The sequence below is a fragment of the Lactuca virosa genome, chromosome 8 (genome assembly GCF_052849685.1).
Source record: "Lactuca virosa cultivar CGN04683 chromosome 8, Lactuca_virosa_CGN04683_v6, whole genome shotgun sequence".
Lineage (NCBI taxonomy): Eukaryota > Viridiplantae > Streptophyta > Magnoliopsida > Asterales > Asteraceae > Lactuca > Lactuca virosa.
The window spans coordinates 340,021,994-340,042,854 of NC_136433.1; the positions used below are offsets into that span (position 1 = coordinate 340,021,994).

At 34.8% G+C, this 20,861-nt stretch overlaps 1 protein-coding gene, 1 long non-coding RNA gene and 1 other non-coding gene across 3 annotated transcripts; 2 read left to right on the forward strand and 1 right to left on the reverse strand.

Moving 5' to 3' along the window:
- Nucleotides 1-147: 147 nt before the first annotated feature.
- Nucleotides 148-254, reverse strand: LOC145135312 (small nucleolar RNA R71). Its single transcript, XR_013719774.1, has one exon. It is a non-coding gene; the product is annotated as a small nucleolar RNA R71 (small nucleolar RNA).
- A 1,420-nt stretch (nucleotides 255-1,674) lies between these two features.
- On the forward strand, nucleotides 1,675-3,684 carry LOC145131827 (uncharacterized). Its single transcript, XM_079066474.1, has 4 exons — nucleotides 1,675-2,169; nucleotides 2,849-2,879; nucleotides 2,972-3,004; nucleotides 3,551-3,684. The coding sequence occupies exons 1-4, from the start codon at nucleotides 1,675-1,677 to the stop codon at nucleotides 3,682-3,684; spliced, it is 693 nt and encodes a 230-aa protein (XP_078922600.1).
- Nucleotides 3,685-12,136: 8,452 nt separating this feature from the next.
- Nucleotides 12,137-14,994, forward strand: LOC145133520 (uncharacterized). Its single transcript, XR_013718603.1, has 4 exons — nucleotides 12,137-12,491; nucleotides 12,868-12,995; nucleotides 13,278-13,390; nucleotides 14,728-14,994. It is a non-coding gene; the product is annotated as an uncharacterized LOC145133520 (long non-coding RNA).
- The last annotated feature ends 5,867 nt before the right edge of the window (nucleotides 14,995-20,861 follow it).

The following is a 20,861-nucleotide window of genomic DNA, read 5'->3' on the forward strand; positions in this document are numbered from 1 at the left end:
GAGACGGTGCTTTTGAGAATGCTTCCCATTACTTTTAAGGGAGTTGCAAAAGATTGGTTAAAAGCACTTCCACCCGGTGCAATTACTACTTAGGCATAGATGATTGAACAATTTTTAGATCATTTTTGCCCACCTTCCAAGGTTGCTAAACTCAAGAAAGCTATAGAAAATTTTGAGCAACAACCGGGGGAGTCACTATATGAAGCATGGGAACGCTACAAGGGATTGATCAGAAATTTCCCCCAAAATGATTTGAATGAGCAACAAGAAGTGTCTATCTTTTATGATGGGGTTAATGTCATGACAAGGCAACTCCTTGATTCTCAAGGGCCAACAACTAAGAAGAATTCGGCTGAACTCAAGGAGTTAATTGAAGAATTCTCTAAGCATTCTCGTGAGTACCATAATCCTAGACATGATGGGGCAAAGGGAATAGGTATGTTGGGGGTCAGAAATGGCATCGACCAAGTCCTTTCATGATGGCCTGGAGTGCCGCAATCGAATGTCTGGTCCTAGAGGGTTGAATGTGCTATATGGGTAAGGTTACGCCCTTTCTAACACCAATTGGTTTTAGATCAACCGGTAGCGTTGATGCTCAACAAGTGGTATTAGAGCCAATGGCGAGGGCTCGATTCTCTCAGGGAGCAATTTTTGAGGGGGGGGGGGGGTTATTGGGGGTTAGAAATGGCATCGACTAAGTCCTTGCACGATGGCCTAGAGTGCCGCAATCGAATGCCTGGTCCTGGAGGGTTGAATGTGCTATATGGGTAAGGTTGTGACCTTTCTAACACCAATTGGTTTTAGATCAACCGGTAGCACTGATGCTCAACAAGGTAGTGGAACTTCTGAAGACATGGCTGCTGTTCTAGCTATGCTTAACACAATGGACCGAAGGATGACCAAGATGGACCAATCAATTCATGCTATTAGATTTGGTTGTGAAAGATGTAATGGTCCACACTTGACAAAAGATTGCCACTTGGATGATAATGGAAATAAAAAGGTGCAAGTTTGCTACTCGAGTGGAGATAAGTATGATAAAGACTGGAGGAAACCAAAGAAGGAGTGGTTACCATATGACGAATATAAGAAGTAGAAAGAAGAAAAGTATAGGCAGAATGGCCAAGGCTTCTATCAAAAAGAACAACCACCTCCTAAAATGAAAGTTGATATTGAGTCCATGCTACATAGATTTATGGAGGCTTCCGAGGAAAGACATGATGAGACCGATGTAGTGATAAGGGAACATCAAAATATCATGAAGGACCAACAAGCTTTGCTAAGAAATCACCAAGCATCGATCCAAAATATTGAAGTCCAACTAGGTCAACTAACTGCTTTTGTAAAAGAAAAATTATCTCCAAAAATTCCCGAGAAAAAGCCTCAATCACATGTAATGATAATAGAAACTGAAGAGGATACCATCTTTGAGTTCCTTGAAGCACTTGAAGTCGACCCACATCAATCCAGACTAAGCTCGAAGAAGTCACGACTCGAAGAAAATAATGTTGCCGATACACCAAACTCACGACGTGAGCATCCAAGGCTCACAATGTAGGCAAGGTCTGATCAGAAAGTTTTGATAATGTTCAAGCTTATCACCATCCTTTACCGTTTCCGTCACGAGCTCATATTCACCCACTGGAGCAAGAGCACTTAAATTTTATGGAGCAAATGAAGGGTAGTTCAATTAACACTCCTTTTATTGAAGCATTGTCTCAAGTTCCTGAATATGCTAAGTTCTTGCAAGATCTATTAGATACTCGCCAGCAGCTAGAGAAAAATTCCAAGGTGATTCTTAGCGAGCAGAGTTGTAGAGTGATATTTGGAGAGTTACCAAGGAAGATGGGAGATCCTGGACGCCTTACTCTTCCGTGTGAATTTGGAAATAACATGAATACTCATGCCTTAGCCGATTCTGGAACTAGCATAAATCTAATGCCTTTTTCGTTCTACCAAAAGTTAAACCTTTCGGATTTAAAGGCTACCAGAATGACAATTCACATGGCTAACCGTTCAGTGACACATCTAAGGGGAGTCGTGGAGGATATCTTGGTAAAAATTGGGAAATTTGTTTTTCCAATTGACTTTGTTGTTTTAGATATGAAGGAAGATGCAAATGTCCCCATAATTCTTGGTCGCCCTCTACTAAATACTGCTAGGGCCTTGGTAAACATTCTCGAGTCCAAACTTACTTTGAGAGTGGGAGATGATGAAGTTACCTTTAGGGTGGAAGATGGAATTTAAAATGGTAATGCTCAAGATGAAGTTTTCAACATAAGAGAAGAAAATGAGCTTGAAGAGTTAGAGAAGTTAATGGAAGAAGAATTTAAGTTTATCCAACAAGTTAGGCATACAAAGCCAAGAGCATCCATTCCAACGGTCTTTGAAGTAATTGCTTATAAAACTCCAACTTCTTGGGCAAGTAAGGAAAGTGAGGAAGACTTAGTATCCAGTGATGAGGAAGAAGATACTTCAAAATTTAAAGGTTCAATTATGGATAAGAAGGATATATAATTAGAGCTAAAGGATGAAAGAAAAGAGGGACATAAACAAATGATGAATAAAGGAGTTAAACGAAAGGTTGAAGAAAAGGATGTGAAAGGTAAAAAGGAAAATTCTAAAAAGGCATATCTTAGAAGAGTTCAAGCCTACAAAAGAAGGTGGAAGGAGCAGAAAATACAAGTGGTGTTGGGAAACCCTACAATTTCAACGTGAAGCGGAACGCAGTCCGGCTCATGACTCCAGTAAAAAAAAGCGCTTCTCGGGAGGCAACCCGAGCTTGGTTTGCGATTTTCTCTTCGTTTTGCATTTTCTTTTAGTTTTTGCATTTTTATTTGAATTTTAGGATATTAATCATCAAGTCATTTTAGAAAATGGTAAAAATCAAGTGTGGGGTCCCTAAATATTGAGTGGTAAAATGAATCAAAGTTTTTTTTTAGTAAAATGGACTTTTTATATAAAAATGCAGAAAGCACGTCGTGGGTTGAAAGCCCACGTCATGGTACTTTTTATTTAGTCCGTATTTTTGGCCCAGTAGCGAACTCACGACGTGAGCCCCGTAGCTCACGACGTGAGCTTTAAGTTAATACGGGAGGGGACCAATTTTGTGACCTCATTCTTTGACCACTTACCACTCACATTTTCGCACACGAACGAAATCAAGGCAAGCCCCCACTTCGATTTTTGCCGAGATTTTCCTCTCATGTCGCTTGTTTCTGTTCATTCTTCACGTTTGGTAAGTTTTCTTCATTTAATTCTTGATAATTTCTTCAATTTTAAAATTAGGGTTTATGCTATGAACAAATGTCGAAATTGATGCTCTAATAATGTGATTTCTTCACTGCATGTTACCTAAATATACTTAGAATCGTGTTGTTATTAAACCCCAACCATGCATTGAGTCCAATTTCACTTCCTGCCATGGCCGATTAAACCAACAGTTACGAACTCACGACGTGAGTCCTGGGTAGTCCGAGTTTCTTTTTTGATAATTTGTTTAATGTTTTGTGTATCCTTTTGGTTGTTTCTTGTCTATTGGTTTTTACAGGAAATGGCTTCAAGAAGGTCAAACGAGTAGTTTCAGGGATATGTTTCTACCCGCCACCCGTTGTATCAAATTCCCGTCGACATGTCCTCGAATGTGGCTACCAACTTCACCAACAATCTGGGATGGCTTCATAACAGAGAATTTGTCGTATCCCTAAGAATTTATTGGGTTTGTTTGTGAGAAGTTGGGCTAATGGAAACAATGGCTCCGTATTTGACGAAGACTTTTTCTACGAATGGTTTTGCTTTCACCTGTAACGGGTGGAAGAATTATTTGCCATTAATGAACCGGTTTTCCAAGAACTGTGTGTGGAGTTTTTCGCCTCAGTTTCATTTGAAGAGGCCATTGTTGATCCTTTTTACACACGAGCTTTGTTTTTTCGCCTCAGTGGCGAATTTAGGGAGTGTAGCATCACGGAATTCTCATGGCGTTTGGGGATATATGAGGAAAATGAGACACACTTACCAACTTTTGAACTTTTCTTGAGATCCGCTGTTCGAGAATATTTGTCGGGTGTCAGTGGGTACGATTTTTGGGCCACAGTTGCTAACGGAGCGTTTCATTCGGGTGTTTCGCAGGAAAGTCATATTTGATCCCCGATTCATCGACTTCTTTACCGGTTGATTACTTTTTCCATCAACCACAAGAGACATGGAAATAAGGTTATAAGTTTGAACTTATTTTTCTTGTGGAGTATTGTTACACCGGGAGTCTTTTGCAACATCCTATATCATTTAGCTAGTTATTTGGGTAGCAAGGCGGCCATTTCCCAAGCTGGTATCCCTATTAATGGGGGCCATTTTATTACTCGCTTAGTAAGATCTTATGGTCTTATTACACCCCGATTGGTTAGGACTTTAACACGTAAACCGGGAGACGACCTTTCTATGAGGTATTTGGAGTCAATGCGTGTTGTATTCAACATGGGTTCACACTGGAGTATACCTATTGATGATGATATAGAGCCACAAGCTCAACCCGGACAGCAGCCGTGACCGCGAGGAAGGAGGAATGTTAGGGGGCGTGGCGAGAGAGGTCAACCGGTGCATCATAATGCACCCATGGGAGGTGCTACTTTTGGAGGAGATGCTATGGTTGGTTATTTTGACCATTTGTCTTTGAGTGTCGATTGGATTGGAGGCACAATGGAAAACATGGTCCAACACTTCAATGTTGAGCAACCACCTCATTTAGGAGATCATTATCCAATCTGTCCTACACGGAGTGATTATCGGAGTCGGGGTGGAGATGGAGCAGGAACAAGTGGAACACACAATGATGAAGAAGATGCTTGATATTTATCCTTTTATTTTTATTTTGTTATTTTAGTCTTGTTTATTTTTGGTGTGTTTGTTTTTATTTTTGGTTGGATTATGTACTAAAACTTTTAGATTATTATGTTTCTTTCTTGGTTGTTTATTTACAGAAATTTGTGAGAGAAAAACACGAAAGACGATAGAGAATTAGAGATATGAGAGCATACAAAATCTTAGTTGGGTATTTAGAGTCGAGAGTCGAGACCCACAATCTTAGATAAGTGTGGGGTTAATCGAGAGAGAAGCAAGTATAGAGAAGAGTCATGTTATATAGAATCTTAGAAGGGTCTTAATGCATTTATACGTTCAATTTCATTTCAAATGATAGAAGAGTTATTGCAAAACTGCACTCTATGAAGACCTAGTTCTCACGACGTGAGCCTTCACTCCTCACATCGTGAGCTCGATGCCATAAAATTTCACCCTTCAATTTATTATGATACCACGACGTGATTCCTCTTACCACATCGTGGGCAGTTAAAAAAAGGAAAAAAGGGGGGCATTTCTTTCACTTTTCCCACTTTACAATGTGGCGTATGCTTTCCCAAATTGAGATGCTATGCTTTGAAGATCTTATGCACCACAATTTTTGAAGATGCAAGTTTCTGATTCAAATTTTTGTCGGCACATTTACATATCTCAATTGTTGAAGATCCAAGTTCCATATTAGAAGATGTCAAATTCAAGATGCTCAAGTTATCCGTACTTTTCAGAAATCAATCTCGCCTCTTCTATCATAGGGAAATATGTTCGTTTTTCTCCATTTTGTTGCTTTTAAATTATTTTATGCATACAATGAGGGCATTGTATGTAATAAGTGTGGGGTAGGGGGTCAAAAAAGTAATTGCTAGAAAATTAATTTTTTTTTTAAAATTTTCTAATAGATTTGAAATAATAATCTAAAATTGAATCTAGAATTAGTTTAGACTTAAGTTGCTAGTGTTGTGTGGGATGATCCGATGAGAGCTCAAATGTTTAATTGAGCCAACACATGTTATAATGTATTTGTGGCTTCCCAAGTTCTAGTTAAAAGTCATGAGATATGAAAAGGTAATCTGGTAGTTTATATGACATAATATGTTTTGCAGCGTGTACCTGAAATCTATCCAGGAGAGCTTGTGTAGTCATTGCACTTAGACTAATACCTCTAATCAATAAAGGTTTAAGTTAAGCTCCCTTGCTTAAGCATGTAGGATTTGAGCGAAAAAGTGAGTTATATATAAAAAAAGAGAAAAATTACCGAAAAGTTGAAAAATTTGGAGCTATCAAGTATGAAGATCAAAAGATCAAAATTATAAAGAAATTCAAAAGTTGAAGATACCAAAAATCTAACAAAAAGGTGGTGAATTCAAATAAATCAAAGATCAATTATTCAAAGAAGTGAAGAATTCCAAAGAGCTCCATCATGGTATCAAAAGTTGTAATTTTTCTAGATTATGTATGCTTGGGTTGCTTAACCAAAAATACATTGAGGTTAAGAAAGATTTCTGAGGATTGATTTGGAGGGTTGCAGAAATGAGTGTCATATAAGCTAAGGGTGAAGGTTCATAAGGATTGTGAGTATTTAGAATTAGGAAGTTATTAGGAGATTTAGACACAGATATGCGCATTGCGGTCTTGGTATAATGGTTGAGCTCGAAATGGATTGTTTTATGTGATGCTAGTAATGAAAGTTTGAATTTAAAAATAATTAGTTTTGCTTGAGGGCAAGCAAAAGATAAGTGTGGGGTATTTGATATTGCCATATTTATACATATTTTTAGGCAATATTTGAATACATTTTTATACATATTTTGGTTATTTGCATAGATAAATGGTACTTATAAGATTAAATTGCATTTTGCAGCCAAAAGAAGTCATCTTGAAGAATAAGGTCTAAAAGCGACAAGGATCAGAACTTTGGAGGTTAATAGCTTAAAAGATAAGGAATTCAGCAAAAAGTCATTCTAACGACGTGAGGGGTAATGTCTCACGACGTGAGCATGGAGATTATAGAAGATAAGCATCCGGAAGCAAGAATCTGTGTTCGATACAGATTAATACCGAGCTCACGACGTGAGATGCCTTTCTCACGACGTGAGGAGGGTGATTTCGAATATTATAAATATCCTTGACACTTACTGATTTTAGAGGTTGGCTGGACAAAATACAGTTTCCAGAGTCGTTTTTCAGAGAAAAAGAAGGAAGAAATCTAGTAATTTCAACCAAGGAAGAAGAAGAAGATCATACTTTATTTTTAGTTTGGTACATTACTATGTCTTTAATTATGAACTTTACTTGTTTAATTGCTTCTATGAGTAGCTAAATTTAGCTGCTTCTGTTAGCTAGATGAAGCTCGAACTCATGGCTTGGTTATGTTAGTATGGATTTTTCTAGTTGGTTAATGGCTTATGTTTGATTGTTTATACCTAGCATGCTTAATTTGATACTAGATTGCTTTAATTCGTATTCTGTGTAGTTAGTGACGATTAATCTTCATGAATTTGATTACCTAGTAATTTAGTGACCATTAGATTGTTAGAGCCAAGATCGAACCAATCTTAGATAAGTAATTAAAGTATTTGAATTTAGCAGTGCTGGAGAACACATATTGTGACCACAATTGTGTTCGTTAACTCAATCTTACATAGCTCCATTCCTATTTAATAATTGATTCTGTGTTAAATTATGTATGACCATGCATAACTCTACATGAATTAATTCAACATTAGTAAATTTGGACTTGAATTGCTAATAATATATTAATTGGTAACCAACGAGAATTATCCATAATTAATAGCTAATCATTGAGGGAAGGTGGATTCGAACTAACATAAGTTTTTTAATAATTGATTGAATAGTTGTTAAGAATTTAAGTTTGTCTAAACTTGCAAAATTAGATAAAAAAAAAACCCTTTTATTTTTGCTTAGAATTTTAGGTTAATTTAGTGAGTAGGTTAAATAATTAATTCTGTTCCCTGAGATCGATACCCAACTTTCGTGCTATACTATTTGCGAAAGGTACACTGCACTGGGTCGAATAGCTAGTAGGATAGTAGGTAAAATTAGGTGTATCTATTTGCACGCATCATAAGGCCTTAATACGCTACACATATAAGCTAAGTATGTTTGGCGTACTTAGCTGAGTCGATCCGTTGACTTCTTTGACATTTGAATTTAACCAAGTTTGACATACGGGTATTTTGAGTATTTTGATTGGAATTTGTGATTTGGCCACTATTTGATGTATAGGTGACTGATACAGTTGATATTTGGAGCAGTGTCCTATTCAACTATTTGTTCAGAATGAGATGTGAGTTTTTCTCACTGTACTTATGGGTCGAAGGCACTAATGCTGACTCACTGGATTATGTATCATGGTTTAAAGGATGTTTTTATGTTGTATTGATCTTTTAGGACTAAATTGTGGTAAATAGGATGTTGTTATGGGATAATGATCTGTAGATCTTTATGTGAGTCTGATGACTGGTTATATAATTATCTGCTTACTAGACATATGCTATATGTTATATATATATATATATATATATATATATATATATATATATATATATATATATATATATATATATATCGAGATTGTATGGTTGGCTTGAGGCGATGCTGCTTTGTACAGAAGCCAACAAACCTAGGAGCAAGCCAGACATAAGTTGTGGGCCTGAGCGGAAAGCCAGACTTATGTTGTGGGCTCAAGAGTAAGCCAGAGATGAGCTGTGGGCCGGGAGGCAACCAGACTCATGTGGTGGACTCAGGGGTAATCTAGTATGTTAGCTGTGGACCCAATATGCATGTTGTTATATGTTTGTGTGATGGTACCTTGGAGGAACTCACTAAGCTTTGGCTTATAGTTTTAATTTTATGTTTCAGGTATTTCAGATGATCGTGAGAAACCAAAGATGTGATAGTGCACATCCTCTTGGTTTTGTTGATATTGATTTGGGACACTCTGATCTATGATTTCTACTTTTGAGAACAATGTTTTGTAATTAATTGGTTTTGATTTGGGACTTGTCTGAAAACAATGATTTTACTTGATTTAAAAATTATAATTTTTACCTTGACTTTTAGAATGTTGCACTATCACATGTCAGGGGCAACCAATTAAAACATCTAAATTTTCCAAATTAACGGGTAAAAGTCTAGTTCATACCTTCATGATGCAAAAAAAAAAAGCAAAAGAAAAGAAAAAAGAAAAAAAAAACAATAGGACCTTTTAAAGTATAGATGGTAAGGAGGGTGTGCTATAATAACAATAACCGTATGAAATATTAAATTTTAGTTTTATTTTAAAACTTTAGATTTTTCGTTATTAGAGCATCCAGATTAACAGGTTACTCTAAAAAATTAAAATATTATATTTCTATTAAGTTATTTGAAACCATGGAGAATTTTCAAAAGTTTCTTTTAAATTAAATAAACGATTATCAATTTTTTAATACATTTTTATAAAACTCTTTCATCTAATTTATTACCTTTTTGGCATACATTATATTTTGAAAAAGGAGAACAGTAATTAACAACAAAGACATTAATCAACCATATAAACAAATACAATACGGAAATTAAAATGATAATTATATTAGGTTGTTGATGTTTTTGAGGTCCAAATACATTTTTATGGTAACATAATGCACAATGGTTAGTATAGAATGTATTTGTTTTCTTAGTCCTTATTTTTCATTTGAATTGGTTGTATTTTCTATATACGTTAAAAACATTTTTACAGAGAATCTTGGATTAGACTCGATTTCCGGTCAATTTCGGTAAAAAAAATAACAAACCTTAGGACATGTCTTGTTGAGGTCAGTCAAGTTTATATATATATATATATATATATATATATATATATATATATATATCAGGTCATCCGTTATACCCACCACTAACCACTATAGTGGTCGGTGTCACGTCATCACCACACTCCATACCACTAATAATGAGATACCTACCACTAAAAACACAACTTTACCTCATTTTTTTTATTTAAATTTAATTCATAAATACATTAAAACACAATAAAACATATTTTTTTAAAATTAAATTTAATTCAAAAACACAATAAAACATATTTTTTTAAACTAAATTTTTATTCAATGGAACAAGATTACTTTAATTTAAAACACATAAGATAAAAAACATAAAAAAATATATAAAAATGCAACCACAAACAACTTAAACTAGTTTTTAAACCTTATTTTTAATCACTAAATTTTGGGCACTCTCTCAATTTTCGCGAAGCTTTGACGTGTTTAAATGGTGTGTGTTTTGTGTCTTCATATTGGTGCATGACCACAACAAACGGATCGCCTTCGTGTACGTTGTTTATAACAAAGTTATAAATACCATTGAATTCAAGGCATTTAACCCTCATATCGCGATACTTCGAACATATTTCATCAAGACTACAACTTTGACAACCCATTAAATCATGGAAAACATTTCCAACTTTTACCCAAAAATTAGGAGGCGTTACTGGGCCTTCTTAATCTGCTACCTATGTTCGTGCTAAGTTCTCTTATTCATTTTCTGACCAATTCATCCTTTTAGGAGCCATTGGTTTGAATGAATGCAAAACAAGGGTGTGATTGTGTGAGAAAAGAAAGAAGAAATTATGTGAGTATGTTTAATAGAAAGTATGATATTTATAGAAGAGGTTTAATATGTTTGAAAGGTAAAAAATAAAAAATAAAAATAATAAAGTGTCCGTTACAAAGAAATTAGCCGTTGCAAATCATCAACCAATAGCCATTTCCGTTTGATTTCGTGGAACACACAACGAACCATCACGACCACGATCGACCACGACCGGCCGGGATGGTGTGCACGGTCGTAGTCGTGGTCCACGTATACCACGAGCCTTCTCGTGCATTGTATACCTTATGGCCTAAGAAACCGTTAACTTTCTTGACCAGTATTGAGTTTATGATCCTGACAACAAACATTGATTTATTTAAGATTAACGCCTTAAGAAGTTTGTTGACTTCAAAATTAATTATCTCACTTTGGTTGCCGACTTGACCTCTTTTCTTTTGTCTTATCTTGCTATAGGATGTGTTGTTGAGACTATACTTGATAATATCCCGTGAGTTTCGCACAATATTAGATAGTTCACATGCAAAAATATCTACATATGTTCGTAGGGATCTTTGTTAACTTGTATCACGTATCGGGTGGGAAAATTTATTAATCCGAACAGACAAGATGATCCTTGTATATAAATTATTTATAATTTCTTCCTAACACTACTCTTCCAACCGGTCTAATTTAAGGATGGTTCATTTATTTCTACTCGTGATTTCGTCTAGTGTCATAGTCTACACTGTAGTGTTTTTTATGGTAGTCTAGTCCTTCCTAATAAATAAAGATCTTTTTGCCACATGTCACATTCTTATTTATTTTGCCACATGTAATTTTGTGGTTATTTTAAATTAATGTTTATTCCACATGTCATTTTATAGTTTTTTTCATTTTATTAAATTCTAGATAGTATTTAAATACAATAATAAATGCATATCAATTTCATTAATGAAATTTCCTTCTAATTTCAAAATTATTACATTAATGATTCATTAATTTTCTTTATTTATTTATCTAAATTGTTTGTTTAAATTTAAAAAAAAAAACACTTTAATTTTTATAATTCAATATTTTCTCACTTTTCTTATAAATTCATACTTCTCAAATGTTTAGAATTTTGTATTTAGTTTTTATTTAAAATAAACTCATGTAATACATGAGTCTCACACCTAGTGTCATAATATACATTGTAGTGCTTTTTTTGGTAGTACTGACCACTATGTAATTCCTTTCGTATATTATATATATATATATATATATATATATATATATATATATATATATTTATTTTTTTTATTTATAAGGGATAGTTCAAATAAAAAAAATAGTGTGAGAACGTAAAAACACTATTTTTATGTTATTATTCTGCAATAAATTTTGTATCCACAACTTTATGTTATTATTCAGTAATGAATAAATAAATAGTCACATGTTAAAACTAAAATTTGAATTTACTACAAAAATGCACATATATAAATTTATAATAGAATAATAACATTCTAATGAATATATAAATAAGCAAACGTTAATATTCATATTATAATTACTTAAATAATACACATATATAACATTAATTGCAGAATAATAACATAAATATAGTGTTTTTACGTTCTCACACTATTTACTGTTTTTATTTGAACCTCCTATATATATATATATTTTGCCACATATCTGGTCAATGTGTGGATTAATGTCTTGGAGACGTGTTGTGTCTTGCTCAATCACCGCACCCTCAACCAATCATTTTCCTCCAAATATCATTAATTGTGCACAGTAAATGCACTAAACCGGCGTGACTCATGGCTCTTCTGCTACGTGTTCTTCTCCGCCTCTTCGAGAACACCACCACCGCCTCTGCTTCTATCTCTACCTGTTTGCCTCTCGATTGAATCCTTCACCGTCTCTCTCCTTCGACTTCTTCTGCCATTCTTCCAAAGGATCCTGCTTCTGACGACGCCCTTTACTACATGTTCTTCGTCGGGTTACTCTAACTCTACCTTGGTCACCTCCTCCGGATCTTTCCCCACTGCCCCTTTACTTTTGATCAGGTAAGAATATCTTGCAATTGTCCACTTTTTCGCTTTCAGGCGTAAATTTTGGATGAAATTGGATTTTTAATCAGTTCTCAACCTTCGATGTTAGGGTTAAATTTTGTTTTTTGTTAGTTGTATCAGGTAATAATATCTTGCAATTGTGTATTTTTTCGCTTTTAGGCGTTAATTTTGGATGAAATTGGATTTTTAATCAGTTCTCAACTTTCGATTTTAGGGTTCAATTTTGTTTTTTGTTAATTCTCAACTGTCATTCATCCTAACAAGTTTTCTTTCTTTTCCTATTTCATCAATCATAACTATTTTGGTAACATTAAACCAATTTCCCTGTAAATTTTTCGAAAATATTCCATGTTTTTGGCGTTAATTTCAGGCCCTCTCTCACTCTCTTCAGCAGAACAAAGGGATGGATGATGTTCGAGCCTTTGAATCTGAACAAACCGAGTTTCTAACTAAAATTATCAATCAAGATCAATCTTTCTTCATATACATGGTATCAAGGTATGTTGGCTTCTCTTTCTCTGCATTTACTTAGTTATTGACTTTGTTTGAAAGGTTTTAGTTTGTGATTTTGATCGATCATGGTTTTTTCATTGTTGTTCATTTGGCTTTTTGGTATATAATGGGTGAATGTAGTTGTTGTTGACGAATTGGTGGATCTTTATTCTTAAGGCTAATCATTTTGTGATGTACACCAATGAAAAAACCATGATTGGAAGTAGTTGAAGATTGAGAAAGAAATCAAATGTGTACAATTAGGTATTAATGATCCATTGTTAACAGTCTTTTCTAAAGGCCATTCTTTTGACAATCACATGGAAGAATCCTGAAGTACTTCATGATGTTTGTTCTACTGTGAAAACAAAGATCTGACGAGAACAATACCCCTCCTCCAAGTATGGATTTTGTCTTTTTTGTCTTTAATTTTTTTGCCATTTTAAACCATTGCCATCATGGATTTGTTTAATTTTTATTTATCTTTCATGAGTTTTGTGTGATTTCATTTTGTTTATATTCTTCATGCTTGAATTTTATCTTATATTGTCGGTTTTTAATAATCAAGCGTTGAAGCCCTACTTTAGGTAATAATGTGTAATTATCATTATATTTGTTTTTGAATGAGAATCATCTTGATGTTCTGGATGAGAAACCCATGAAGAGTATTGATTCAAATAATCAATAAATAAAATGGTATATGGTCATTTATTTCTTACGTACTAGGCTTTTATAATTTTAGGGTCCATGGTTTATATAAATAGGAAAGCCCTAATTTTAGCATCTTAATTTTAATTTTAATTCTTTGTTTTACAAAGAAGGCTATAATCTTTTATTAAATGTTATATGAGTTAGGAACCTCTAATTTGCTTCTTAAATGCATAAAGCAAAAAATTGTGAAAAATGGGCAGCCAAGCCCATAATGCCAGATCATGTCTATTTCACCTTAGTTTCAGGATCCCTGCTTCTGTTCAGATCAGCCCATGATGATACTTTTTGATAATTATTTTTAGGAAAATGACTTGAAAATATAATGAGGTATCAAAATTGTAAAAAAAGACCATTATTGTTATTTTAGTTTTTTTTTTGAAAAAAAAAGACCAGGTTACCTGCTAATGGAGGTAACCATCAGGTTTGGTAATGTGTTTGTGAGCCGGCGAAAAACAAATTTGAAAAAAAAAATTGAAAATTTTGAGGGACTAACCTGTTGTACTTCTTCGTAATTTGTTTTCAATTAGATCAACTACGAAATCCATTCGGTACTTAATTAAAGCAACTATTATTTATTGAAAAGAGGTAACAACATCACTTAAATAAATAAATTGTAAAATATTATCTAAATAACTGTAAAAATTACTAAATGACCATCAGGTAAATATTGATATGCTTTTATACATGTTAGATGATGAGACGATAAAGAGAATTTAATATTTGCTCTTAGTATAATGATGAGATGAAGAGGAATATTTTGCCTCCTATGCTAAATCCTGATTCCCATACACAGTTTGCATGGACAGTTGTCAACAATTTCACTGTTATTGTTGGTGGCACTACAGATTAGCATCCCATAACCAAGAAATTGATCCATAATAATGAAATCTTTAAATTTCAGTTGGATACATTTGTAACCTATCTTTCTTTTTGTAATTATTTAGAACTTAGATATTTAATTATCACATTATAACCCCAATTGAATCTTAATTTGTTGTTTTGGCTTTGTGAAATTTTGTATTTACAGAAATGACCGGTTGTTGGGAAGCTTCCTTTTCATGTGAAAACAACACTGATTGGATTCTGGGATGGATGATTATATTTACTTCATGACAAAGAGATAGAGCACAGAACAAAACTCGTCATAGTTTCACTTATTTTGGAATTTATTCTTCAAAAATTGTTTAAATTACCATTAAAGGGGCTGTTTTCCTATTTTTGTAATATCTACTCTTAAGTGCAATCTAGTTTCGCATATAAGTTCATTATGTTGACCCAGTGAAGCAAAAAACAAAACCCTTCCTGACCCATGCAAAGCATGGGTCCTTCCCTAATTTGAATTTATTTAAAAGTTTTGTTAATCCATTATTTGTCATCTACATTTGATTTTTATAAAGAATAAAAACAAAACAGAAGCTTGATAACATTTTTGTAACACCTCAAATTTCAAGAAAAATTTTTCGTTTTAAATTCACCAAACATTACTCATAAATTCAAGTCAACACATAAATTATAATTTATTATCAAAATAATATCAGAGTATCCCAAAATCCACAAGATATCATAAGTCGGCGAATGTGTACAATCATGCCTCCGCCTTCCCGGAATCTACAAAAGTGTCTGAAACACATTTAAATCAACACTGTAAGCACGAAGGTTAGTGAGTTCCCCAAAATACCACATACACAAATAATTAGCCTCTTGTGGCTAAATCTCGATAAGGACCCTCCGGTCTTACGTCTCGGTATGGACCCTCCGGTCATAACTCAATATATACACAGAATAAGGACCCTCCGGTCATGTGTCTCACATGCATAGTCCACTTAACTGGAATGGGCATAAAAACAAGAGTATGTCAACACGATGAGTTATCAACCTCTTGTCGTATGCTAGTGAATACTAAAAGGTTTATTCTCGATTGTCTCCTGAATTTTTTTCAAGATCAACAAGACTCCCACTGACCTCTTGACATATAAGATTCTCTGTCAAATAACATTCCTCGACAAACAAATATTCAAGAGTTAGTATGGGTTCTTATCAAGAAAACACTTCATATAATTGCCCTTAGTTGGTCTTTGTTTTAACCAAAACATCACAACTACCAATTTCAAATGTGCTAGAGCAAGAAAACATTTCTACTCCACATTTCATGAGGTGTTGTAAACCTACTTAGAACATGTTACTCAAGGTACAATTTGGAGTAACTAGAGTATAACTCTAAAACTCGATTTTGGAACGAAGTATGACTTATCCTTTTTAATTTAACCATTTCAACAATTCCTGATTCCTATTCTTAGTCATATAAATGCACGAAGGTGTCCGTAGAGGATTAATTGTGACATGGTTCCTAAATCATTAAGATGATCATCAAACATGATACTAAAGTACTCTTCTTTCCTTTCAGACTGGAGAAACTTTTATCTTTCTGCCTAATTGATTCTTCTTATTCGTTCTGCTATACTTTGAAACTTTTCAAGATATCATAATTACACTTAATCTTGAAAGTATAACCATATTTACTAAACCAACAGTAAATCATGACGAATAGACTTTATCGTCCTTTGTGGTGGATCTGACATGTCCACATCAAAGTGCACTAGATCCTTCAGTCTTTCACTTGACTCACATACATATGTGAACAAGGAGTTTAGTCTTAATTTCCTAAAGATCAAGATTCTCATACATCACACAATTCAAATCGCATGATTCTAAGTTTCGGTCCAATTGAAACTTGGGTGATGAGAATCCTTCCTCATTTGGTAAATTATGACACTACCACAAACAATATAACTAAGAATCAAATTCATTTTTCAACATTGCTAACAATAGAAATATAAACACCAATTTTCATAAATGCCATTGCAAGGAAATGTAAAATAAGATAAAATCAAATATTATTTTATTGATAAAATGCGGAAAACTTGTCCTTACAATGCAAATATAAATGAAAAACTATGTTTCTCAATATTCCTAAGCAATCTATCATAATTCCTAAGCAGCAACTCAAAATCTGATCATCAAACCATGCGACCGAAATCCATCTCTTCATGATCAGACTCGACTTACTCTTCTTTTAAGCTTCCTTCTTTCTCTTCGATCCTACAAAACATCAAAATGCTATTAACACATCATGTATTAAGAATCTATAAATAGGAACTTAATAGAGTTAATTAATGGATGTACCTGAAGTAAATTCATACAATTTGACTTTACCATCTCTTAGATCTCTCAGGTAGTTCAGGCAGCTTCGCTTCTAATGCCCCTTCAATCGGCAATATAGACAGATGGACTCTTCAGGAGTGACACGTGAAACTATCTTAGAATTTTCCTTTCTCTTGCAGTCAAACTTTTTGACCTTGGCCGGTTTCCCTCCCTTAGGAGTCAAAACCATTTCTAGACTATCACTGTTGCCATCACCAACGTCCATGGAACTTTAAGAGGTAGATCTTCCAAACGAATTTGCTTGACCAGTGCTCCAAAGCATTGTTGCTTCAGCAGTAATTAGCAAATATGTTAGATCTATGAGGGTTACGTCATGATCTGTCATATAGTAATCCTTAACGAATTAACGATACGACTCGGGAAGTGACTGAAGAACCAACTCAACAACTAGCTCCTTTGGGAAAACGACACCCAAAACTACCAATCTGTCAATGTGGGACTTCATATTTAGAACATGTGCACATAGAGAGTTTCCATCTAAGTGTTTGCATGCCAACAGGGCTTGAGTAACTTTGAACTTTTCAAGTTTGAACTTTTCAATGGCATGTTTAATCTTGATTATGCCCTTCAAATTTGTGACTGGGATACCAAGGATCATAAACAAGGTATGAATAACCATGCAAATTAGCTTGGTACTATCGATGTCAATTATCACCTAATCAATGTGCCGATTAACCACACACGCTCCATTGATCAATGATAATTTACGAGAAACCCATTGCCAGCAATATTAGTCCCATATTAGTGTGTCGGTTAACCACACACACTCCACTAACGAACTATAAGATGCAATGTGCAATTTCATGGGTTAACATCAAATTCACGTTTTTCCTAAAGTAACTAAGAATGGGATTTTAGAAAATAGTTTAGTTACTTTATAATTCATTATACTTTTAATGAGGATTAAGTGTCCTATCGAACCCGTTCGGCTAACGACCCTCCACCATACAAGAGAGCGGTGGGTAAGAATGGATACCCAATGGCGGTCATTTTAAAGGCCGCTTCCTTAAACTCCCCTTATAGTATGACTTCGTGAATGAGGCGTACTAGCGGTTCGACTGACTCGTCTTATATATATAGTAATATTAAACCTTTAATGTTACATATAATATAAGGGTGTATTTTAAACTTTTAAAATACTGGGATTTTTTAATTTTATTAAAATTTTCGAAAATTAAAACCATTTAATTTAAAATTTTAAAATTTAAAAAACCTTTGATTTAATAATTATCCAAAAATTTAACAGTTAATTAAATTATTAAATCAAACAAGGATTACCAATTTAAATTAAACAGATTGACTTAATTTAATCCTTTATCCATGGATTTCGAAATTTAGGGTAGGGATATCTTTAATTATGCAATTAAACAATTAAGAAGATAATTACCAAAAATAACAACCTACTAACTTATTCCTTAGATTTTGAAATCTTTTGCTTGGAATGGATGGCAAAAACTTGAAACCCTAGGAGGCACATGTAATTTTTGAAATTAGCATATAATTAGGGTTAGGATACATCCCTTGATTGTTATATTGTAATAACAACCAAACCCTTGAAGATCTTGAACTTTGGTAGCGAGCGCCACAAGTGTCGCGCCTCTAATGGCTCACAAACAAACCTAGCAACCAAGGAATACTTTAGAGAGAGAGAGAGAAGTAGAGTAGAATTTCGTCCCTTAGGTTCCTTTTGGAGTGCATTGGTCGAAATCTAACCCTAAGAGGGTTTATATAGGTGCTAGGAAGCTATTGGATTAGGCAGGTGTATCCAAGGCAACCCTAATCCTTTAACTTCCTCCCAAGGCATCCAAGGCACCCTTAGAGCCCAAGGAAACCCTAGGAACACCCTAGAATTCATTCCCCCATTTAGGGAGGTTATATAATGCTCAATGCTCAATTATTGAACATTTTTCACCTTTAGTCCCGACAGTTTCAATTAATTTATTTAATACCAAAATTAATTGCAAATTAATTTATTATAAAATATTAATTAAACAATCTGATTTCTAATTAATATATTATATCCATAATTAATATATTATTATACAAGTAATAAATTAATAAATCATTCTTCTCTCTCTAACAGTTATCCTATATAATTGCCAGGTTTGAAGGTATAACATCCCGACTCCCAAGTATAATATTTAATTAATTTGCATTAATGTTGTCAGAGTAACTCGATGAGTTGGATGCCCCAACTCGGCGAGTAGAGGATTTAATGGCCGCGTGATTTTTAAAGTCTACTCGATGAGTTGGAGGACCCCAACTCGACGAGAAGGAGCTGAGTTTGAAAACCCTAATTTTCAAGATTTGTGTCCTATTTAAAGAACCTAAAGCCTTCATTTTCGCCTCCCTTATCACTTTAACACACTGAGAGAAACCCTAGACGAGCTCGTATCATCTGTGAGAGAGAGAGAGACTAAAAGTGTGTGATTTGGTACATTCTTGGAATGAGATAGAAAAGCATAAGGCTTGGAACAAGAAGAAGCCTCTAGATCTGGTGTTCTTTCAATGCTAGCTGCTTTTTGGAGGTAAAAAGCTATCACCTTGATCATTGTTTGGTTAGATGTCTTCTTTAGGGAGTTTGTGGCCATTTCCATCTTTTTTTTTAGCCTTTGAGTTGTTTGAGCTTGCCATGGAATTGAGACTTCAGATCTGGACAATGTGAGGTCCCTTGGACCTAAAGATTCAAGCTTTATCAAGCTATTAGCCATCTTTCATGCATCAAACCCTCTATAGATCTTGTTTTGGTATTTTGAGCCCTAGATGCCATGCATGAACGTAAAGCTTGCAGCTTTACGTGATATTATAGCCTTAGAAGGCTAGATCTAGAGTATGAGGCCTTATTTCTGCTTAAAACGTATGAATGAGAGAATGGACTGAAGGGACTCGACGAGTTGGCTAGGGTTTTCCCAGATAGTCTGGACGCGTTACAACTCGGTGAGTTGGTGAGACAACTCGATGAGTTGAGTTGGATTTTCCCGATACTTCAGAGAAAACGAAGGAACTCGACGAGTCACATAGATGCACTCGACGAGTTTGTTCAACATGGACTGTTGACTCGGGCGTTGACTTCTGTTGACTTTTAGGGTTTGGTCAAGACATGAGTAAGGAGACCATGGAGGGGTAAAATAGTCTTTCACCCTTTCCGAGAGTGAGGAAAGGGGTTAGCCTAACTTTTTAGAGTTGTGATTATAAAGTGTTAATTAGAGATGATTATATTATGTAGGCAGAATCTAGACTGTTCGTGGGGTACTAGATCTACTTGCTTACTTATGAGGTGAGTCTTCTCACTATACTTACCTGAGCGGTAATATTGTGTGACCGGAGGGTCTTATTTGAGTTATCGATCGGAAGGTCCTATGTGCTTATACTGATTTATGTGAGATTATGCATTTTGTTTATGTGATATATGCTATATTATTATGTGCCTTACTGAGTTAGGTCCGGAGGGTCTTCACTGAGATATAGGACTAGAGGGTCCAACCCGAGCTGTGAGGCCAGAGGGTCTTCACTGAGACACATGACCGGAGGGTCTACACCGAACCGTGAGACTGGAGGGTCCTCACCGAGACGCATGACCGGAGGGTCCATGCCGAGCCATAGCCATGAGAGGCTTATTATTTGTGTATGTGGTAATTTAGGGAACTCACTAAGCTTCGTGCTTACCGTGTTGTGTGATATGTGTTTTAGGTACTTCTCAGGATCGCAGGAAGGCACCGGCTTGATTGTACTGTAAGTCCCCAACCTGCTTGTGTATCAATCGGATCTGTTTGATGGTGCGGAATCCCGATCAAACGGATGATGCCAGATCTAATGAAGAAGAAGGAGAAGAAGAAGATGATGAATCTTGTATGATTTGATTAGAATGAAGATCCAGATACAAGATTCACACACACTAACACACACTTATGCTCCTCTCTTCTCTCTAACTTTCTCTCT